Source organism: Rhea americana, unplaced genomic scaffold (genome assembly GCF_003343005.1).
Source record: "Rhea americana isolate MKP2758 unplaced genomic scaffold, rheAme1 scaffold_255, whole genome shotgun sequence".
In the NCBI taxonomy this organism is placed as follows: Eukaryota; Metazoa; Chordata; class Aves; order Rheiformes; family Rheidae; genus Rhea; species Rhea americana.
In genome coordinates this window covers 959,419-976,360 of record NW_028186374.1, presented here as the reverse complement: position 1 = coordinate 976,360, position 16,942 = coordinate 959,419, and the positions used below count along the sequence as shown (strand labels likewise).

Genomic DNA, 16,942 nt, shown 5'->3' with positions numbered 1-16,942 from the left:
GCTTAACAAAGAATACGATGAAGACTATGAAGAGTATGAGAGGGGAAAAAAAGACTTAAGGAGAAGCTTAAATAGAGCTCTCACAAGGGATTTTATGCAGTTAATTCAGTGTAATTATTTAAAAAAATTATATATAAATATTTATGTTCCTGGTTGGTTATTTGTAACCATGAGACAGCYTAATAACAGATAGAACCAGCAACTGTTAAGCAAATCAGCAAATACAACATTTACAGAGGTTTTTTTGATGCACTCTCCTGGTTTGTCTGTTGGGCTGTTTCTCCAACTTGACGATTCACAACCTAGCCACTTCTAGTGGAATTTTTTGTGAACACAAAGTACAACGTCTTTTCTCACTCTAAGAAACTGAACTTGATGACTTTTCTATCTCTTGTTTTCAAAGGTTTGTGCAAAAGAGTTTAAAGAGTTTGTGGAAAGACTGAAAGAGAAATTCAGTTCAACTCTGGGGAATCCCAAACTTGAGATTCCTGATACTTTGCAAGAACTATATTCCAGGTACTTTAGTTACAATTTAGTTATGATTTAGTTACTTCTGAGTCGGTATGGGAGATGGGACGGGGTGGGAGGAACGCAGTTCAGATTTGACCTGTTCTCTGCTTTGTGTGATTTACACCTTCTGTTGCCTGTTCTCGTGCTATCAAAAGAGGTTTCAGTTAATAGAACAGGCAACGTTTCTTTCAAATCCATACTCCCTAATTACATATAACTAATGTTCAGGTATTTGAATAAGCTTGCCTATATTGAGCCGTTTTCATTATGCTAAATAATATTTTTTTAAAAAACCCAAATTCACAATATCAGATATTCATAAATGGTCAGTTCCTCAGTTTTGCTATTAGAGATGTGGATACTCAGATGTAACGTTTTAATGTCGTAGAACTTCCCTTTGCCATTTCTCAGATTATCTGGCCTCATTTTGTATCGTAATTTGTAGTTAGTTACACAGATAAATCATCTTGGTACTGTGTCTAAAGCMATTGATACAGAAAAGTGATTAGCTTTGTATAGCATTCTCTAGCCACAGATTGTCAAGCTCTTCAATGATGAATAACTCGTGGAGGTAAGTCTGGAAACTTGAGCCTCAATCATTCACAAATAACTTCAGCACCTTTGTAAATCTGCTTACTTTGGGAAGAGCTATGCGTTACAGCAGAAGTGCTGGAGCTGGTAACTTGAAGTTTGAAAACTCAGTAAAATAGCAAATCCTTTTTGTCATCRAACAGGGGAAGGGAAATTAAGTTTCCTTGCATGAAAATGAAAGACCACCTACTCTCARAGGTGGTCTTACCTATGTTTGTGCTGATTCTGTACTGTCTCCTGTCCATGTGTGCCTCCCCCTGTTGAGAGGTATCTTAGTATAGTGAGGGAGATTGGTCTGGACAGTTTGTTTAATTTTTGACACTTCTGCTGAGAGCTGCAGGAGCAGATAGTACCTTGGCGTTGTTTCAACAGATACCTTATTAGCAGTGGCACTTGTCAGCCTCTGGGTTTCATGGTTGATAAAAAAATAAAGGTCTCTGTATGGCACAGATCTGATATAAGGCATGTTACTTTTGTTTCCATRTTTTCTTATTTCTTCCCTTAACTAGATTTCGAGTTTTGGCAATTGGAGATGATGCAAATCAAAACACAAAAGAGGACAGTCTCACCAGGTGAGTAGCAGTATTATCTTTCTTTTTTAATTTTTTTCCTTCCATTAGGACTCCCCATGATCATGTCAGCCCTTGCATCAATGAAAGCCATATGTGTAGTCTTATAATTCAGTACATTTTAAATCTATTTGAATGTGCAGTTATGAATGGAAACATACTCTCTCAAGGCCGTAGAGACCTGTGATATTGATTATAGATTTGATGAATAAATTGAAAGCAGCAATGATCTCCTCACAATATCCTCATCAAGAAAATGGTTTTTTTCAGCATTTATGTAATTTTAACTCCTGTTTTTTAAATCTCATTTGTCACTGAAAGGAAACCTTTTCCACTTGCTTTCTTCACTAGAACGTAAGTAGTAAGATCACTGCTGAAATCCTTTGTAGTGTTCTACAAATTTCAGACTTCTTTCTGCTTGTGAAGAGAAGTAGAGGAGGTGTCTGAGAATTGCAGAACATGAAGAAAGTGCTYTTGAGCTGAGATAAATACTTTTTTTCCCTCTAGGACCAGGTACGGATTGTCTGTTAAAGAATAGCATCTACTCTTAAGTAGTATTATTAGTCTTTTTTCCTCAACTTCTCGCCAAGGGTGAAATATTTAGACCTGACTACAACAACAAGCATTTCATATCTATGAGACTTCCTCTTTTTGAGCACTCCRATTCTCTGGCCAGTGAGGTGGTGGCTGCTACCTGTGTTGGCAAGAAAAAGGGAGTCCTCAAACTAAACTTCATCAGTCAGCTATCCAGATTTCATTCAATTGCATGACTTCTAGGAAGCTTATCATAAGACATGAGTAGAAGCTGCTAGATAAAACGAYCATAGGAGGAAAAAAAAATTAATTGTAGGTAGGTCTTACTGGCAACCAGTTTGGGACCCTGCTATGTCAGGTATTTGCATACATGACACTGAAGTCCCAAGGKACTTTACTTCACCTTGAATGCAATACTGTCAGCTGAACCGAGGTCTCACATTAGTAGAAAACAGAGAGAAAGAATTTGGAGTGTGGTCTTTGGCAGAAGGCTTCTGCACTTGGGAAGCACCTTCTCTCTGCTGTTAGCYTATAAATATTGTATGGAGTCTCATGCTGTGGACAGGTAGGGATTGGAGTGGATGTTTTACCTGCCAGTGAGATGTTCTGTAATAAGAACAGGCTCTCCTATTTGAATAGTCTTAACTAAAACTAGGCAATAATCGCTCATTCTGGTGGTCTGTTATCATTATGACAATGGTGTATGCTTCTTATGTGGGTGCTATACCTTAAGAGGAGGAGATGTTTTCAAAGAGAATGTAATTTTATGTCTGTACTGATGCAAAAGTTTAGGGTAGAGACACACCAGAAAGAAGAAGAGGAAATTAAAAAAAAAAAAAAAAAAAAAAAAAAAAAAAAAAAAAAAAAAAAAAAAAAAAGCTCCTTGATATCAACAGTTCTCAGCTGTAGTGATCTGTCTTTATACATCTATTTTAGAAGTAGCTGACTGAGTTAGAAAATTTTGATACTAAGTGAATAGTTAGGTACCTCCTGTTCAAAAATCATCATGAGTAACCCTCCCCTCCTTTCTTTTCCTTTCAGCATCTATGATATTCATTTTCTAGTGCTACAGAATCTGATTCAGAGCACTTTGGCACTCTCAGATAACCAGATGAAATCTTGCCAGTCATTTCAGGTACAGTATCCAGACCAAACTTTGCTGGATATACAATCCTAAAGAGCTTCTTCAGACATAATGGGAGATAAATGAGAGATTAAAAACTCAGAMGCTTAGATCTGTGTCCTTTCTGTGGGGATTGTTTTCTTCTGCTTGAAAGAAATTATATGTTCCAAGTAGACTTTCAATATGTTGGTTTTCCCTGTGTGGATAAGATTGCAAGCTGGGAGATTGGAGCAATCCCTGAAAATCATATGAAGTGAACTCCACATCCCTTCTAATAGACCAAAYTATATCATGATTCAGTGCTTACTCAAGTAGTTGGAATTACGCTCTGGAGGAGTTATCAGAAAGACAGTCTTAGGATCTGGCTGTTAGTTAGCTTCTCCTTCAGCACTGGAGACCATAAAAAAATAAATCATCTATGAATGTCAAGTACTTAAAAAAAAAAAAAAAGTATTTGAAAAGGAGATTAATATCTTATCAGACAAGCTCATGGAAGCAGGTGTTCCTGGTAAAATGATGGCAAGAGTCCACCAAGACCTCGTGCAGATGAGCGGGGGTTTTTTACATCTAATTCTAGCAGGAGCCTGATCCCATTTTGAATATGAAGTGTTCTCTGGTATTTCATTAATTTAATTGACATTTGCTATAGAAAGCCTGGAAGCCTATAAAAGCAATAGAATAGTGTAATAAGTAAATTTATATGTATCATTTAAGTTCTGGCTTGTAGTTCTGTATTCATTTAGTTAAAGGAAACTTCAAGTAGGCGGGTCTAACAGTGGATTTGGATTTAATACTTCTTTGTGGATTTAAGTGTTTGGCTGGGGTTATAATGTCAACTACCAGTTGACATTATCATGTTGACTTAACTAGTCAACACCAGTTAAGTGTTTACACTGAGTGTTTTTTTTTTTTTGTTTGTTTTTTGTTTTGCAGACTTTTCGTTTGTACCGTGAGTATCAGGATGACATTCTTGTGAAGGCTTTTGTAGAGTGTCAGAAGAGAAGCTTGGTGAATCGCCGGCGAGTAAACCACACACTGGGTCCAAAGAAAAGCCGGGCTTTGCCCTTTGTGCCCATGTCRTATCAGCTGTCTCAGAGTTACTACAGGTGGGTGTCAGGAAGTTTATGCATAAGCTAGAAAAGAATATACCCAGGTATGCTTGGTATGGAGGAAAGAATATGCATGAAGTATCTAGAGCAAAGGAYCTGACCATCACAGCTGTATTTGAGGAAGTAAAGGTAACATCTCTGTATGCTAGCCCGTTCCTCAGTTAGCAGTTAGGGCTGTACGGGGCACAGAGCCAAATTCACTGCGCAAAGCCTTTACAAAGGCATGCAGAGAGGGGAGGTAGCGCCCAAGTTCTTGATACGATGAAAAGATTTCTTTAATGCTCTTGTCGTTCTGATGGTTGCTTGCTTTTCCTCTCCACTTACATTAGGCTGTTTTGTGCTTCACTGTACCTGTATATTTGGCAGGGGGTTGGAGGGGACAGGGCGAGGGGCAGGCATTTGCAATAATATATTTAATGCCAAAGCAGCAGATGAGATCTTTTCTTTACTTTTGCCATATAGCTATTTGGGCACCACATAGCTGTGCAAGTAAGTGTAGAAGGTACATGGTTACCAGCTTTATTTGGAACATAAACTACTGCAATTTTTGAGGGTACTGAATGCACAGTGGACTGAAATTCATAAGCAGTAAGAACAGAGTATCAATGTCGTGTGCTTGTTTGAATTTGTTCTTCTGTGCAGAGTTTTTACATGGCGGTTTCCCAGTACAATTTGTACAGAATCCTTTCAATTCCTTGAGAAGCTGAAGGATAATGAAAAATCAGACCAGCCAGATAACTTCTCATTTAAAGATCAAGAAACTAAAACATCAGAAGGCATGATTGCATTTCCTATGGATGGACCTGGAGGCCACTGTGTGGCGATGCTTTCCCTATTCGCCTTGGGGCTTGTGTCTGTGAATGTGAGAATCCCAGAACAGATAGTTGTAGTAGACAGCACTATGGTTGAGAATGAAGTGATCAAAAGGTAAGCACCATTATTTCTTTAGTAAGTAAGATTTGAAGGTTGAATGAAATCTGACAAGCATTAGCACTTTCTGCTCTGGGCCTTGGCATGTTTTGTTTGGACATTGTTTAAATTTAATTTTTCAGGGAGCATTTTGAGGATTTAATAGCACTTTAGTTAGTGCTTGTCATTATAGCCTTGGACACATTTGTCTTTGCATACGTGACATTTAAATTGCCAGGCACTTCACTGCCACCAGACATAATGTGATAAGGAGAGTGTGTGCTATAGGATCATTTTCATCACTATCCTGTTTTTAAGGACTAACAAGGATTCATAACAAGGTTTCGGCTTTCAGAGAAAACTCTACACGGTATTTGTTCCATGCATTGTCTAGTCTTTGGTGGTGTTTTTTTTTTTTTTTAATAAACATCCAATAATTGAAATTCCACTCTCTCCCTAGGGAGGCCAATGTTATGAATAGCTATCCTTATGCTCATTATGTTTTCTTAGTGTGCAGCTAAAATCTCTTGTTGCAGTTTAACCTGTTGCTTCCTGCCAGTATACATGAAAAAGTTTTAATCTCTTCCTCTTTAGAGCAGCTTATTACGTATTTGAAGATTGTTATCATATCCTTTCTTCCTTAATTTGCTGTTCTTTAAAATAGGCAATCTCCATTACTTCAGCTGTTTTTTTTTCTTTTTGTATGTTATCTAGATCTTTGTCTTTCTCATTACTCTCCTCTGCACTGAACTATCAAAAACCAAATACCGTGTTCTTGCTGGCAGATATATGCCAATTACATGACGTATTATATAGATATGTCTGCTCATACAGCCCAAGATGATGAATGGCCATACTGTTAGAGATTTTAAAAAAAAAGGTATGATGGTTGATGTCCAGCTTGTGATTCACRATAACAAGATTCTCTTCTTATATCTAGTCACTTGTTTCCCTTCCAGTATAGGGACAGGTGCATAGTRGGATATACATAGTCTGTATTTGTCCATATTAAATTGTTTCCTGTTCTTTTCCAGGCCATTTCTCCAGTTTTCTGGAAATATTCTGAACTTAAATCCTGTCCTCCCACATACTTGCAGCCTCTCCAGTTTGGTATCCCCTGCAAACTCAATAAGCGAAGTCCCTCTTTTATCATCCAGGTCATTAGCAAAAATACACACATGGCTGAACCCTAGACAAGTCCCAGTTGCAAGTACAGGCATTTGAGTCCAGTTTTAAAACTGGTTGTGGATTTGCACTAGTTTTTCTAATTGTTTATTTCTTTTGGTTATAAAGATGTTAGAAGAGAAGGTACTTACAGTCTGAATAATCTTAGCAAAGGTTGGAAGGGAACCTCTGGCTGTCTCTGGCTTAATCTTTTGCTTAAAGTGGAGGCAATTTCAGATTTGGATCAGGTTGCTCRGAGCCTTATCTACTTCATGTTTATTCATCAGGGCTCATATCCTGTCCAGGAAGGAAATAGTGCTGGTTTGACTAAATCTGTTCCTGGGAAATCCATGCAGGCTGCTATTACTATTCCAATATAACTTTGTGGTTGTCTACAAACAGTTTGTTTTGTTCGTTAAGTAACTGAAGTGTGTGGTCTATATATCTTACCTTTTTTYCCCCCTCTCCTTAAAAATTAACACTGTTTGCTCTATGTGGCAATATTCTTTTTGATCTCAGCCTTTGTGCTCTGACAAGTGTGCCCTCATGATGAAGTGCCTCCTGAACCAGAGTCTCAGCAATGTGAGCTGAAACATTTTGGGTTCCTTTCAAAATGTTCACAAAAAGGAGTGTTTCCTTTTCTAGAGACCTTCATTGTATTATCTTTTCTGTAGCTGCTTGTTCTCAGCACTTTAAATCAGCCTACTATTGACATATCCGCAGCTGTTTACGACTACATTCTGGAATGCAGAAAAGCATGTGTTCTCACTCTGCTGTGCGTAATAAGTCGCTTGAGATATTATTTTGAGGGGGGGAAAAAACAAAAAAAAAAACAAACAAAACATTTCTGTTTGCTATAGTTTGGGAAAAGATGGACTGGAGGAGGAGGAGGAGGAGGATGACGACTTAGATGACAATTCTGGAGGCAAACGGAGGATAGAAGTAAAAGCTCGTCAAGCATCTCATACCAATTACTTACTGATGAGAGGCTACTATGCACCTGGAATTGTCAGCACACGCAATCTGAGTCCCAGTGACAATATTGTGGTTAATTCCTGCCAAGTGAAGGTTAAGCTGCGATGTACACCAGTTCCAGGAAGACTCAGCTCTCCAGGTTAGTTTTTGTTTGGCCTAACTTGCACAGAAGTAGGTTGGAACAGGCAAGACAGAAAACTTTTGAGCTAAGGAACTGATCTGAACAAAGCCTCCTAATAGGAATAGTYGTCTTCATACTCATTAGAGCATGTGGTTTGCCTTGTAGTGCTTTCTCTCCTGATTTAGCACTAACAGGTGGTTGGCTTATAGAGGGACATTTTGTTGGCAATAAGTCCTTGGCTGCATTTCATGTTTTGCGAAACCATTAATCCAAAGAGGATGCTAGTCCTCTACTTTGCTTTGCGTTTACCAATAATTAAACCAAGTCCTTTTTACAACTTAAAATTCCATATTGTGTCATACTAAGACCTTCCCTTCTGTAAAGAGAAAAGAAAATCTTTTCAGAGCTCCTTGGACAGATATTCCCATTTACATTGTCTCTTAGAAGTGTTTGGAATAGTGGTGTTTAATCTCTATTACTTTAGGTACAGTAATTTAAACATTTTGATAACACTTACAGTTTGCATTATTTGCAATTTTTTGTTGGTACTTTCCCTTCTTGAAGAGTATSTTCCTTTCTGCTGTTATACAAATGTAGCCAGAAAAGCCTTTAACTGTAATGGAAGGGCTAGTGCTGTCCCTGCTCCCACTCACAATTGCTATTTTGACAGAGGTAAAATAGAGGTAAAATAGAAATTCTTTCTCAAATCTCTGCTACCACACATGCCCAGGTYTGCTGAGTTGACAGCTCATTATAATTGTTCTCATCTTTTCTTGGCTGTCAAAGAAGCACAGCTGTCATGAGTGTCCCACAAGCACAATATAAAGGCAGCCTGCAGATAAAAGGGTGGGGGAGCAAACGAGAACACTGCCAAAACTACTCTGTAATCATCCAGGACTGCAAAAAGGTATTATATTCAGCTTTCTATAGTTGGGGTGAGTTTTGGTGCAGTGATAGATCTGTCCTCAAAYGCACAATGCTCAGATGCTTTGTTATGTTGATGGTGCTAAGGCATTGGAAACTTGTGGGTTTTACCATATTTGGCCAATAGCTTTCTACCCTGGATCAGCTTCTTTAGATATTTTGATTAATAGGGTCCTCCATAGCCTTTTCATGCCAAAGGCTCTTCACTTGACCTTCTTCAAGGAAAAAGATGATTTCCTCATCAACTTAGAGTTCAGGTGAGTGTAACAAACATGAAAATCTGAGCTGTATTTTAAATAGAAATAGTCTAGAACACTGTTTCAGCATTTTTTCATCTTTCCATAGTACATAGTATAATAACAGCTGCTTCACAGCATATACACTGTTTTTTTTTATTTACTTTGCAGTTTCTTCTGTGCTTGATAAGATGGTTGTGGGAGTTTCCTGCCTCCCTAAAACTTTCACTAGACTGATAGAAGTCCAAGAAGAAAATTATGAAGTCGATCGGTTTCTTCATGAGTGTACAGAATGTTATGGCTATAATCCCAGAGATGTAGCTGCTGTTTTGGAGATCCGTAATGCGATAGAGGCAACTTCCCACTTTGGGATTGGCAAAGCTGAGCTGGGCAKACATTTTTGCAGCTATGAAGAAATGGAACCTGCACGCACCAGGAATTTGCAGCAGTACATTCAGGTGGTTTTACAGCCAGCTGCTTTCCATACACACATGTATTCACATTTAGTATTCTCTTTGAACAGGACAATCTTCCAAGCTATATGAAAAAATATAAACTGAAAAGAAAGAGAGATAACGTACCAATAGCCTGATGGCAGTTTTGCCTCATAGTCAGGAGCAATACTTTGWCAAAGTGAGGAATGAACTGTTTCAGAAACTAGAGGTACCAGAGTTCACCTTTGGAAATGAAAGACTTTCCCAGTTACTTTTTCATTTAATTTAAGCTCAACAAAAATGTCTTGTATTATAATTTCAGAAAAGTATAAGGGGCAGAACATCTTTCCAACTTCAATGCAAAGAGACAGAAAACTGATGCCCCACTAAGCTCTTTCTCTTTTCTTGCTGCCAGTTAAGGATAGGAATTCCATGATATTGGGGTATACTGTTACTTTCCAGTGCAAGCTAATGAACTTTTATTTTTTTTTCCTTAATAGGATCTTATTGAAATGCAACAGGTTTTAGAAGTAGGAGGCCATACTGTAAGACTGGTTGCAATAATATTTGCCAAGCCATGGCTATTACATTCAGTATGTCTGAAAAATAAACCAGATGATTCTGGTCAGCAAGGCACAGATACCACTCTCTCAGAAATGCAACAGGATTGCCTGCAGTCAGGACCAAAGATGGGGGAGGAGTGCTCAACAGAGGAGGAACAGCCAGAAACTGACTTAAAATCTGTCAGTGATGAAGAACCCCCAAGGAAGAAATGTAAGATTCAAAACGATGAGCTKCAAGGTGGCAACCAATTCTGCCAGGATCCACAGAGTGGTTTGAAAAGTGCAAGTGGAAATAACTCTGCTGCAGATGTTACCGATCCTGTTAAAACAAAGGAAGCTTTAGTCACTGATGAAGAAACAGGCCCCTTGAGAGAGCAGACAGAACACCCAGCTCAAGATTTAGCATGTGCTTCAGATGCTGTGAATGTGGACACTCACAAGGAACAAGATAAACCTTGTTCTGAGGACAAAGAGCTTCAAGCAGAGAATGTTGATCTCACGTCTGAGCAGGACAAGCAGATCCCTAGCCTTGAACACTCAGCCATGGAGCAGCATGATGAGATTTCCCATTTACAGGAGAACCCAGAAGTCTCTACAGGTATGTAGGAACTCTACACATAAGGAATAGGCTAGTTCACCGTCAGCTGATCCCAAACAGGTAGCTACATTTTATAGGCAAATACAAGATCCTTTGTGAAGACATATACCACTGAGAGGGGTTTTAATTTCTCACAAAGTGGCACTGCGCTAGTTGATCTGGAAGGTTATGGAGGCTTCAAATACATCAGATTCCTTCCCAGATCTGTTGCTGGAATGTTCATGACTAGTTCAGAAATACGCTTTCCTTAGAAACATGTTTTCATGTTGTAATTTTCTCCAAAAGCTTCTTTGGATTTTGAGTTTCTCTTCTCTGGGTTCAGTACAAACGCTAGACCTCTTTAAAACCAGCAAATCCAGTGCTGCTGGTGTACATTTGACTAGAATGTCAATGACTGAGAGCTGCAAACTCCATGAACCATTCACCAGCAAGTGGCATGTGCTAGTGAGATTAATAGCCTCTTTTATGACCCAGTTTGACTTCATCTTTATTACATTTTTACTGCTAGTGTTCTTTTTTTAATAGCTAATAGTCCGTGCCAAGCACTACCTTAAATTTATTGTTGGGGAGTTTATTTTGGTTTTGTTTCTATCAGCTCTGATTTCAGATTGAGTCACAAGCTAGCTGCTTGTGCAGTCTTTTGCTGATATCTGCTATTACTCTACATTGACAGTTGCAGGCTGTCATATGAATTAGTGCAGACCAATCCATAGAGCTTAGTGTTGTTTAACGGAGCCTTCCTGCAGGGTACAGACTCAGCGCTGTCTAAACAGCATAGACTTGAGCAGCTCTTATCGTGAAACTACATAATGTATTGTTGTTTTTATTTCCTCTTTATTTTTAGGAGGGGGAAAAAATCCTAATTAGTTGTGATACCAAGCTTACAGTTTTTACCAGTTTTATTTATGAAGTCCTGCTGACACTTACCAAGAGATACATGCTTGGGTTGCACTTCTGTGGTCTTGAAACATCATCACATGTTCTAAATAAGCAATTGTCAAGTGGTACACCCTATGTACTGCATTAAAGTAGGAAACRTTTAAACATGCAGTATGACTACAGTTATACAATTTGAACTCCAAGTTTTAAGCTCAGTCATGATGTGTCTGCCAAAAGACAAAGTCTGCATCCATGTTGAATCTTAGTTCCCAAGTTCGCAGTTTTTAAAATAATGTTTCAGGTGCATCTGACCAGCATTTGTAGTTACTTTGTTTCCATTTGCCTTGAAATGGAGTGTAAGTGCTCAAGCTGCCAACTGCAGTAAAGAGAACCTTTTGGAAAGCTCCTGTTATGGATCTTTTGATTTCCACATCCCTAGTGTAGAATTCTGGTCTGTTGTCTTTGTGTATRCATGTCATGAGTTGGATTTGGTCTTGCCACTAGACCTTTACTCTATTCCCTTTGCTTAGCTGCTTTACTCAAAAGGGTTTACACAGGAAGGAAGACATGTGCTTGTGCCAAAGCTGTTAGCCTCTGGGTGTGGTAGAGTTACCCAAAGTTAAGTAATTGTGTAATTAAAGCCCATGTCATAATGCATTATGGAAGTTGCACAGTCTGCCTTACCAAAACTGAACTCTGCTGAAATCTTGAGTTTGCATTCTCAAGTCCCAAGCCTACAGCTACTCAGACTTCTGCTCAACTTCAGTATGATTACTAGTAGCAGTAAAGTTAAACCTTTGAGTGCTTGCAAGCAGAGACCCTGCATCACTCTTTGTGCAAAACTTGGTTCTTTTTCAATCCATGTAATTATCCATCATTCAGCTGTGTAGCAAGACTTATAAGAAAAAGCTTCTTGCTACGATTTGGGACTGGACCACAAGAGTGGTTGGAGTAGACAGATGTGGTTAAGACGTAGCTGCAGGAAGAGGGACGATCCTGCAGGCAGATCAAATGCAATCAGAGTGGAAGCTTAGAAGACCCTGTGCAACTGAGAACAACATGCAGCTCAGGCAGCTCAGTTTGCTTGTATTATTTTCTAGCATAAACCATTGCCTTTTACAGCTTAGCCACCTTTTATTTTATTTATTTTAACATAAAATGTACATGTCCTTTTCTTACCAGGAAGTTCTGTGACAGAGCTATCTCAGGCGATCCGGGACAGGTGAGTAGTAGAGGTGTCTGCAGAATAACTAAACAGTCAGCGTTACCGAAGTAACTTCTGAAAGCAAATGCYTTGGTGACCTTAGTTTTATCTTCTGACAGTCAGAGATATTGAAGGTGGAGAACCCTCCTGTTTTCTCTGTTGTGCTTGTTAATGGTACTCATGTCTTCATATGCATTCTGGGAAGATCTCTCTGCTACTTGTTCATTTTCAAAAATGAACAATTTCCAAATACCAAAGGAGCAAAAATAATCCTATTCTACAAGMAAGTCTAGTGCCACTAGGTCTCTGCTTAAAATTCCCCTGGAAAGACCTGCAGAAACTGCAATATAGGAAGTTACAGATTTCTCTGCAGAGTCTGTCCTTGGATCCCAAAATGCTAAAAATGAGGAACAGAGTTTCCTTTCTGAGCACTGTTGTTGCATGTTGCAGGCGGAAGGATGTCTTGAATGTCCTTGGAGGATATTAGAGCCTAGTGCAAAGAACGCTTTCCTAGTGAATAAAATTTAAGGTGGTGGTTGGGCGGTGTCATGGTGCTAATAGTGCTTCTCAGATAGTGAACAGCTAGYATGAAATGCTTCAGGTCTACAGAACTGTTTAGCAGATTAGCACTAGTCTCTGCCCATTCTCAGAGTAGCTGCAGAATTTTACACTTGGTATGTAAGCAAACACTGAAAATGGATGCAGTAAGACTCTGTCCTAAGCAGTAACTCTGATGGGAAACCTAGCTAGAAGAATCATTCCTGTCAGGAGTACCCAGAAAGGACTAAGAACAGGGTAAGTACCTTTACATAAAATCACAAGATCAGACAGGATAGGCTTGCAGGTGTGTTTTCTTGACTGCTAGTACACGGAGTTGGAAGAGGAGTCTCAATGCAGCCAGCAGTTTGCATTTCTCACTTACAAAGTAGCAACTGACAGAGCCAAACGTGAACCATCGTTTGCAGGGCCTGCGAGAATGTCTGCTTCATTGGGAGACCATGGAGGATTGTGGATGGGAATCTGAATAAACCTGTGTGTAAGGGAATGATGGAAGCTGTGCTCTATCACATCATGACAAAACCTGGCATAACAGAAGGCATGCTGCTGCAGCATTATGTGGGAGTCCTGCAGCCTGTTGCTGTCCTGGAGATACTGCAGGTATGCGAGTCATCAGATGTTCGAACTTTTAATTCTGGTTCAGTTTCCACGCTCAGTTTGTTCTTAGCAGTCTGCAGCTCCTTTGCTGGGAGTCCCAGGACAGTGGGTGACAATTTTCAACAGACCACGAAAAACAGCCTTCTCCCATTAGTGCAAATTAATCAAAACCAGAGTAAGGTACTATTAGCAATGAGGATGGAGGCCTGCTTGACCACTGCTCATTGAATTACTATATTACTGATTCAGAAATTTGAGTTTTCTTCTAAAGTGGATATAAATGCTGCTGAAATTCTAGTTGGTGACTAAAGAGTGGCTTCTCATCACGAAATACTAACTCGGGTTGTTTAATGCRGTGTTAATCGCTGTGGAGTTTATCTTAATTTTTCCTTCTATATATTTCATTGGTAGTCTTTTGACACAAGCAGCAGATTGAAATGTGTCTGTGCTAGACAACAGTGCAAATAATACCTTCTGTTTTTACAAATGTGCTTAAAGGCATACATCCTTAATTGCAGAGCAATACATGGTAAGAAAAAATGAGTTTCTCAGTCTTTTTTGCATCTAGACGTTTATGTCTGCYACCTTACCTTACTTTGTGAGTGAAATCTGCTTGTTTTCTTTCTACAATGATTCAAAATCTTAAATGTAGCAGTCCTTCCCGTAACGGTCTTCCCCCTTTAACACCRGAAATTAATATTCCAATATATATGCCACACTTCTGTCCAGAGGTTCATACATTTTGGTGTTAATGCAAGTTGTGTATACTACCAACCCAGTGCTGAYTCATTCCTGCTTCCTAGGTGTTCCAGCACAGCCTGTCCATGTATCCTATGCCACAGCTACACCACCAAGAGGATAGTTATGGCCAGGAGATGGGCAAAGCAGCAGGATCAGTGGAAAGGATTAAGACTATAATATATAGTGCATAGTGGTCAGATATGTAYATATGGGAGAGAAATGTAGATTCCTAAGCAGCTTAAATTAATTCAAATCCACAAAATCAAGGAAATACCAGTACACTTCACAAATTAGAAAACTTGAATCTGATTTCTTCCCTAGCAATAAATTTGATAACTGGTTGTGAAACCATATATGCAGCTTCTACCTGCAAAATACCAAGGATTAATAAATCTAAGTGCCTGTTAGGTAAGATCACCCAATACAYGCTAGACATTTACAGCGCAGGCATTGTCTTGCTGGGTGTGGTTGTGAGAACAAATGCCAACTCCTTGGCAAGAAGCAACCCAGAAGTCTGGAATTTCCATATACAGCAGCACTATAATGATTTGTGACTGGTCCTAAACCTTGCAGATCTGTTGCTGAACTCATTCTGTATTAGTATCCAGATGTCAGCCACTGTGCTGGAAGGTTTTATCTTGAATAGATAATATAATTGACAACCAAACTGATAAACTAGCACATACCCAGTTATGTGAACTTTGTTCTGCTGTAAACTTTGCCATACCCAGTGCTCCTGGTGGGGGAGGAGGGATGAGCCATCAGTATAAACTTTGTCTAAAGCTTCTGAAAACAGTATGGGTAGAATAGTATTTAACATGTCTTTTTGTGCAACTGTTGTAGCTAAAATGTGTGAATTTTTCTACAGGGTCTGGAAGCTCTTGGTTGCATCAAACGATTCTACATGAAAAAGCCATCCGTCGTGTCTCTCTTTTCTCGTCCAGTTACRGAAGAACAGCTAAACAATCCCAAACTGAGTGAAACCCCAGTAATATACTATGAGCCTACRATAGACTGTACTCTCAGGCTGGGAAGAGTATTCCCTTGTGAAGTTAATTGGAATAAATGGGTACAGATGATCCATGTATAAAAGATATAAAGCTGAGTCAYGTTAACTTGGTTCAGCCTGTAGAAGTGACTGTTAATGCATTTGTGCTCCATGTTTTTTAAGTAAGAAAAGTTATTTATCCTTTTTGAGTGTATATACCAAGAATAAAAGGTAACAGTAAGATACAGGTCGTATTTCATCCTGTTTTAAGTATATGCTTTTCTTATCTCCAATTGCTTATACAATGTGTAACTCTCAGTTTCTGCCTTATCTTTTGTGGTTTTCTGCAAACTCCGCTAGGTTCTTCATGGAGACTACTCAGCTTTACCTGGCTACTCCAGACCTCTAACCTCCTGTCCAGATGGAATTCAGCTGTGTGTGTCTTCATGATTTACCTGCCTTTCTAAGCTTCTTTCTGCATCTTCCTTTTGGAATAATTCCATCACCTTGATCATCATTCAGAGCTATGACCCGAGTTTTGTCTTTGACTCGGGCCTCTGTAGCTCTTCGTGTCTATGCTGTGGTTAAAATCTTAAAGGTGGTAAGCTACGAAGGACCTATCTGGACCCATCTTAGTAACTGCAAGATACTGTCAAAATGCAGTATACTCTTTCAGTCATCACATCCATGTAGAATTTTGCTGCATGCCTGTTTCCCTGGTTCATCACCTCTCCSTGCATTCTGCTGCCTTCTAAATTACTTGCTTAGGCTTTTACATCCCGCCTCTTTTAATTCACTCACACATCAATTCCTGCTTCCAGTCAGTTCGTGATGTCCTGCTGGTTCCCAGACAGAAATGAGAGAAGCCATCTGATTTGAATGCAAAGGCCAAAACCTGATGAGAAACAACCCGCGTAGGTCAGACCATACTTGTCATAAATACTTAGGCATTCATCCTAATGGGCTGCCCAGAGGAGCGTACACTCCGATTCTCTCATACAAGAATACAAAGTGCAGAATTGTATCCTTGCTAATGCTACCCCCATCTTCCTTGTGATGTAGGTGCACTGGTAATAAACAGTTGTATTTTGTGTAATGTCCTTTTTCCTCTCTTTTTAGTTGCTATATTGGTCCTTAGCAGGCATTCTTGTAAGTCCTTTAATACTGTAGTATTGCAACAGTACTGTTTTTGAGATAGCATGTTATACCTCTTAATGGACAAATTAAAGGTTATTTTGGCTGGGAGTGAACCATATAAAAAAGCTAAAATTTTTCCCCAAAGATGCTCGTGTTTTGTTGGAGCTGGGGRTGAAGCAGCGGGTCTGACTCTGCCTGTGTCGCTGAGCCCCTACTCCAGCGGCCCAACRTTTCACACGTGCTTTCACCTTTCCGATTTTTGCAGGCTCGTGCCTGTTCCACRACGTTACTGGGTTTAGCCTTCAGCCAGGCTTCTCCGCTGCGTCTTTCCGGCCACGGTTCCTTGGCGCGGTGCGTGCTGAGCACGGACTGGCTGCAGCGCTGATTCCAGTGGGCGCAAGTCCTAGCGGCGAGGGGGCTGTGGGGGGCTCCGCTCCCCCCCACCCCCCCGGGGCCCCGCTCCCCACCGGGGGGCCGC

The 16,942-nt window shown here is 39.7% G+C and overlaps 1 protein-coding gene across 2 annotated transcripts in view; it reads left to right on the top strand.

The window, feature by feature from the left end:
* The window catches only part of GTF3C1 (general transcription factor IIIC subunit 1), a 55,918-nt gene extending 39,491 nt beyond the window's left edge, over nucleotides 1–16,427 (top strand). For both annotated transcript variants that reach the window (XM_085307234.1, XM_085307235.1), the window contains 11 exons: nucleotides 404–516; nucleotides 1,611–1,673; nucleotides 3,246–3,339; nucleotides 4,261–4,433; nucleotides 5,079–5,363; nucleotides 7,370–7,623; nucleotides 8,937–9,223; nucleotides 9,700–10,360; nucleotides 12,422–12,461; nucleotides 13,409–13,601; nucleotides 15,208–16,427. In XM_085307234.1, the coding sequence (XP_085163360.1) occupies nucleotides 404–516; nucleotides 1,611–1,673; nucleotides 3,246–3,339; nucleotides 4,261–4,433; nucleotides 5,079–5,363; nucleotides 7,370–7,623; nucleotides 8,937–9,223; nucleotides 9,700–10,360; nucleotides 12,422–12,461; nucleotides 13,409–13,601; nucleotides 15,208–15,429 (2,385 nt within the window). In that variant the 3' untranslated portion in view covers nucleotides 15,430–16,427. The remainder of the gene's footprint in view (nucleotides 1–403; nucleotides 517–1,610; nucleotides 1,674–3,245; nucleotides 3,340–4,260; nucleotides 4,434–5,078; nucleotides 5,364–7,369; nucleotides 7,624–8,936; nucleotides 9,224–9,699; nucleotides 10,361–12,421; nucleotides 12,462–13,408; nucleotides 13,602–15,207) is intronic.
* Nucleotides 16,428–16,942: the final 515 nt, after the last annotated feature.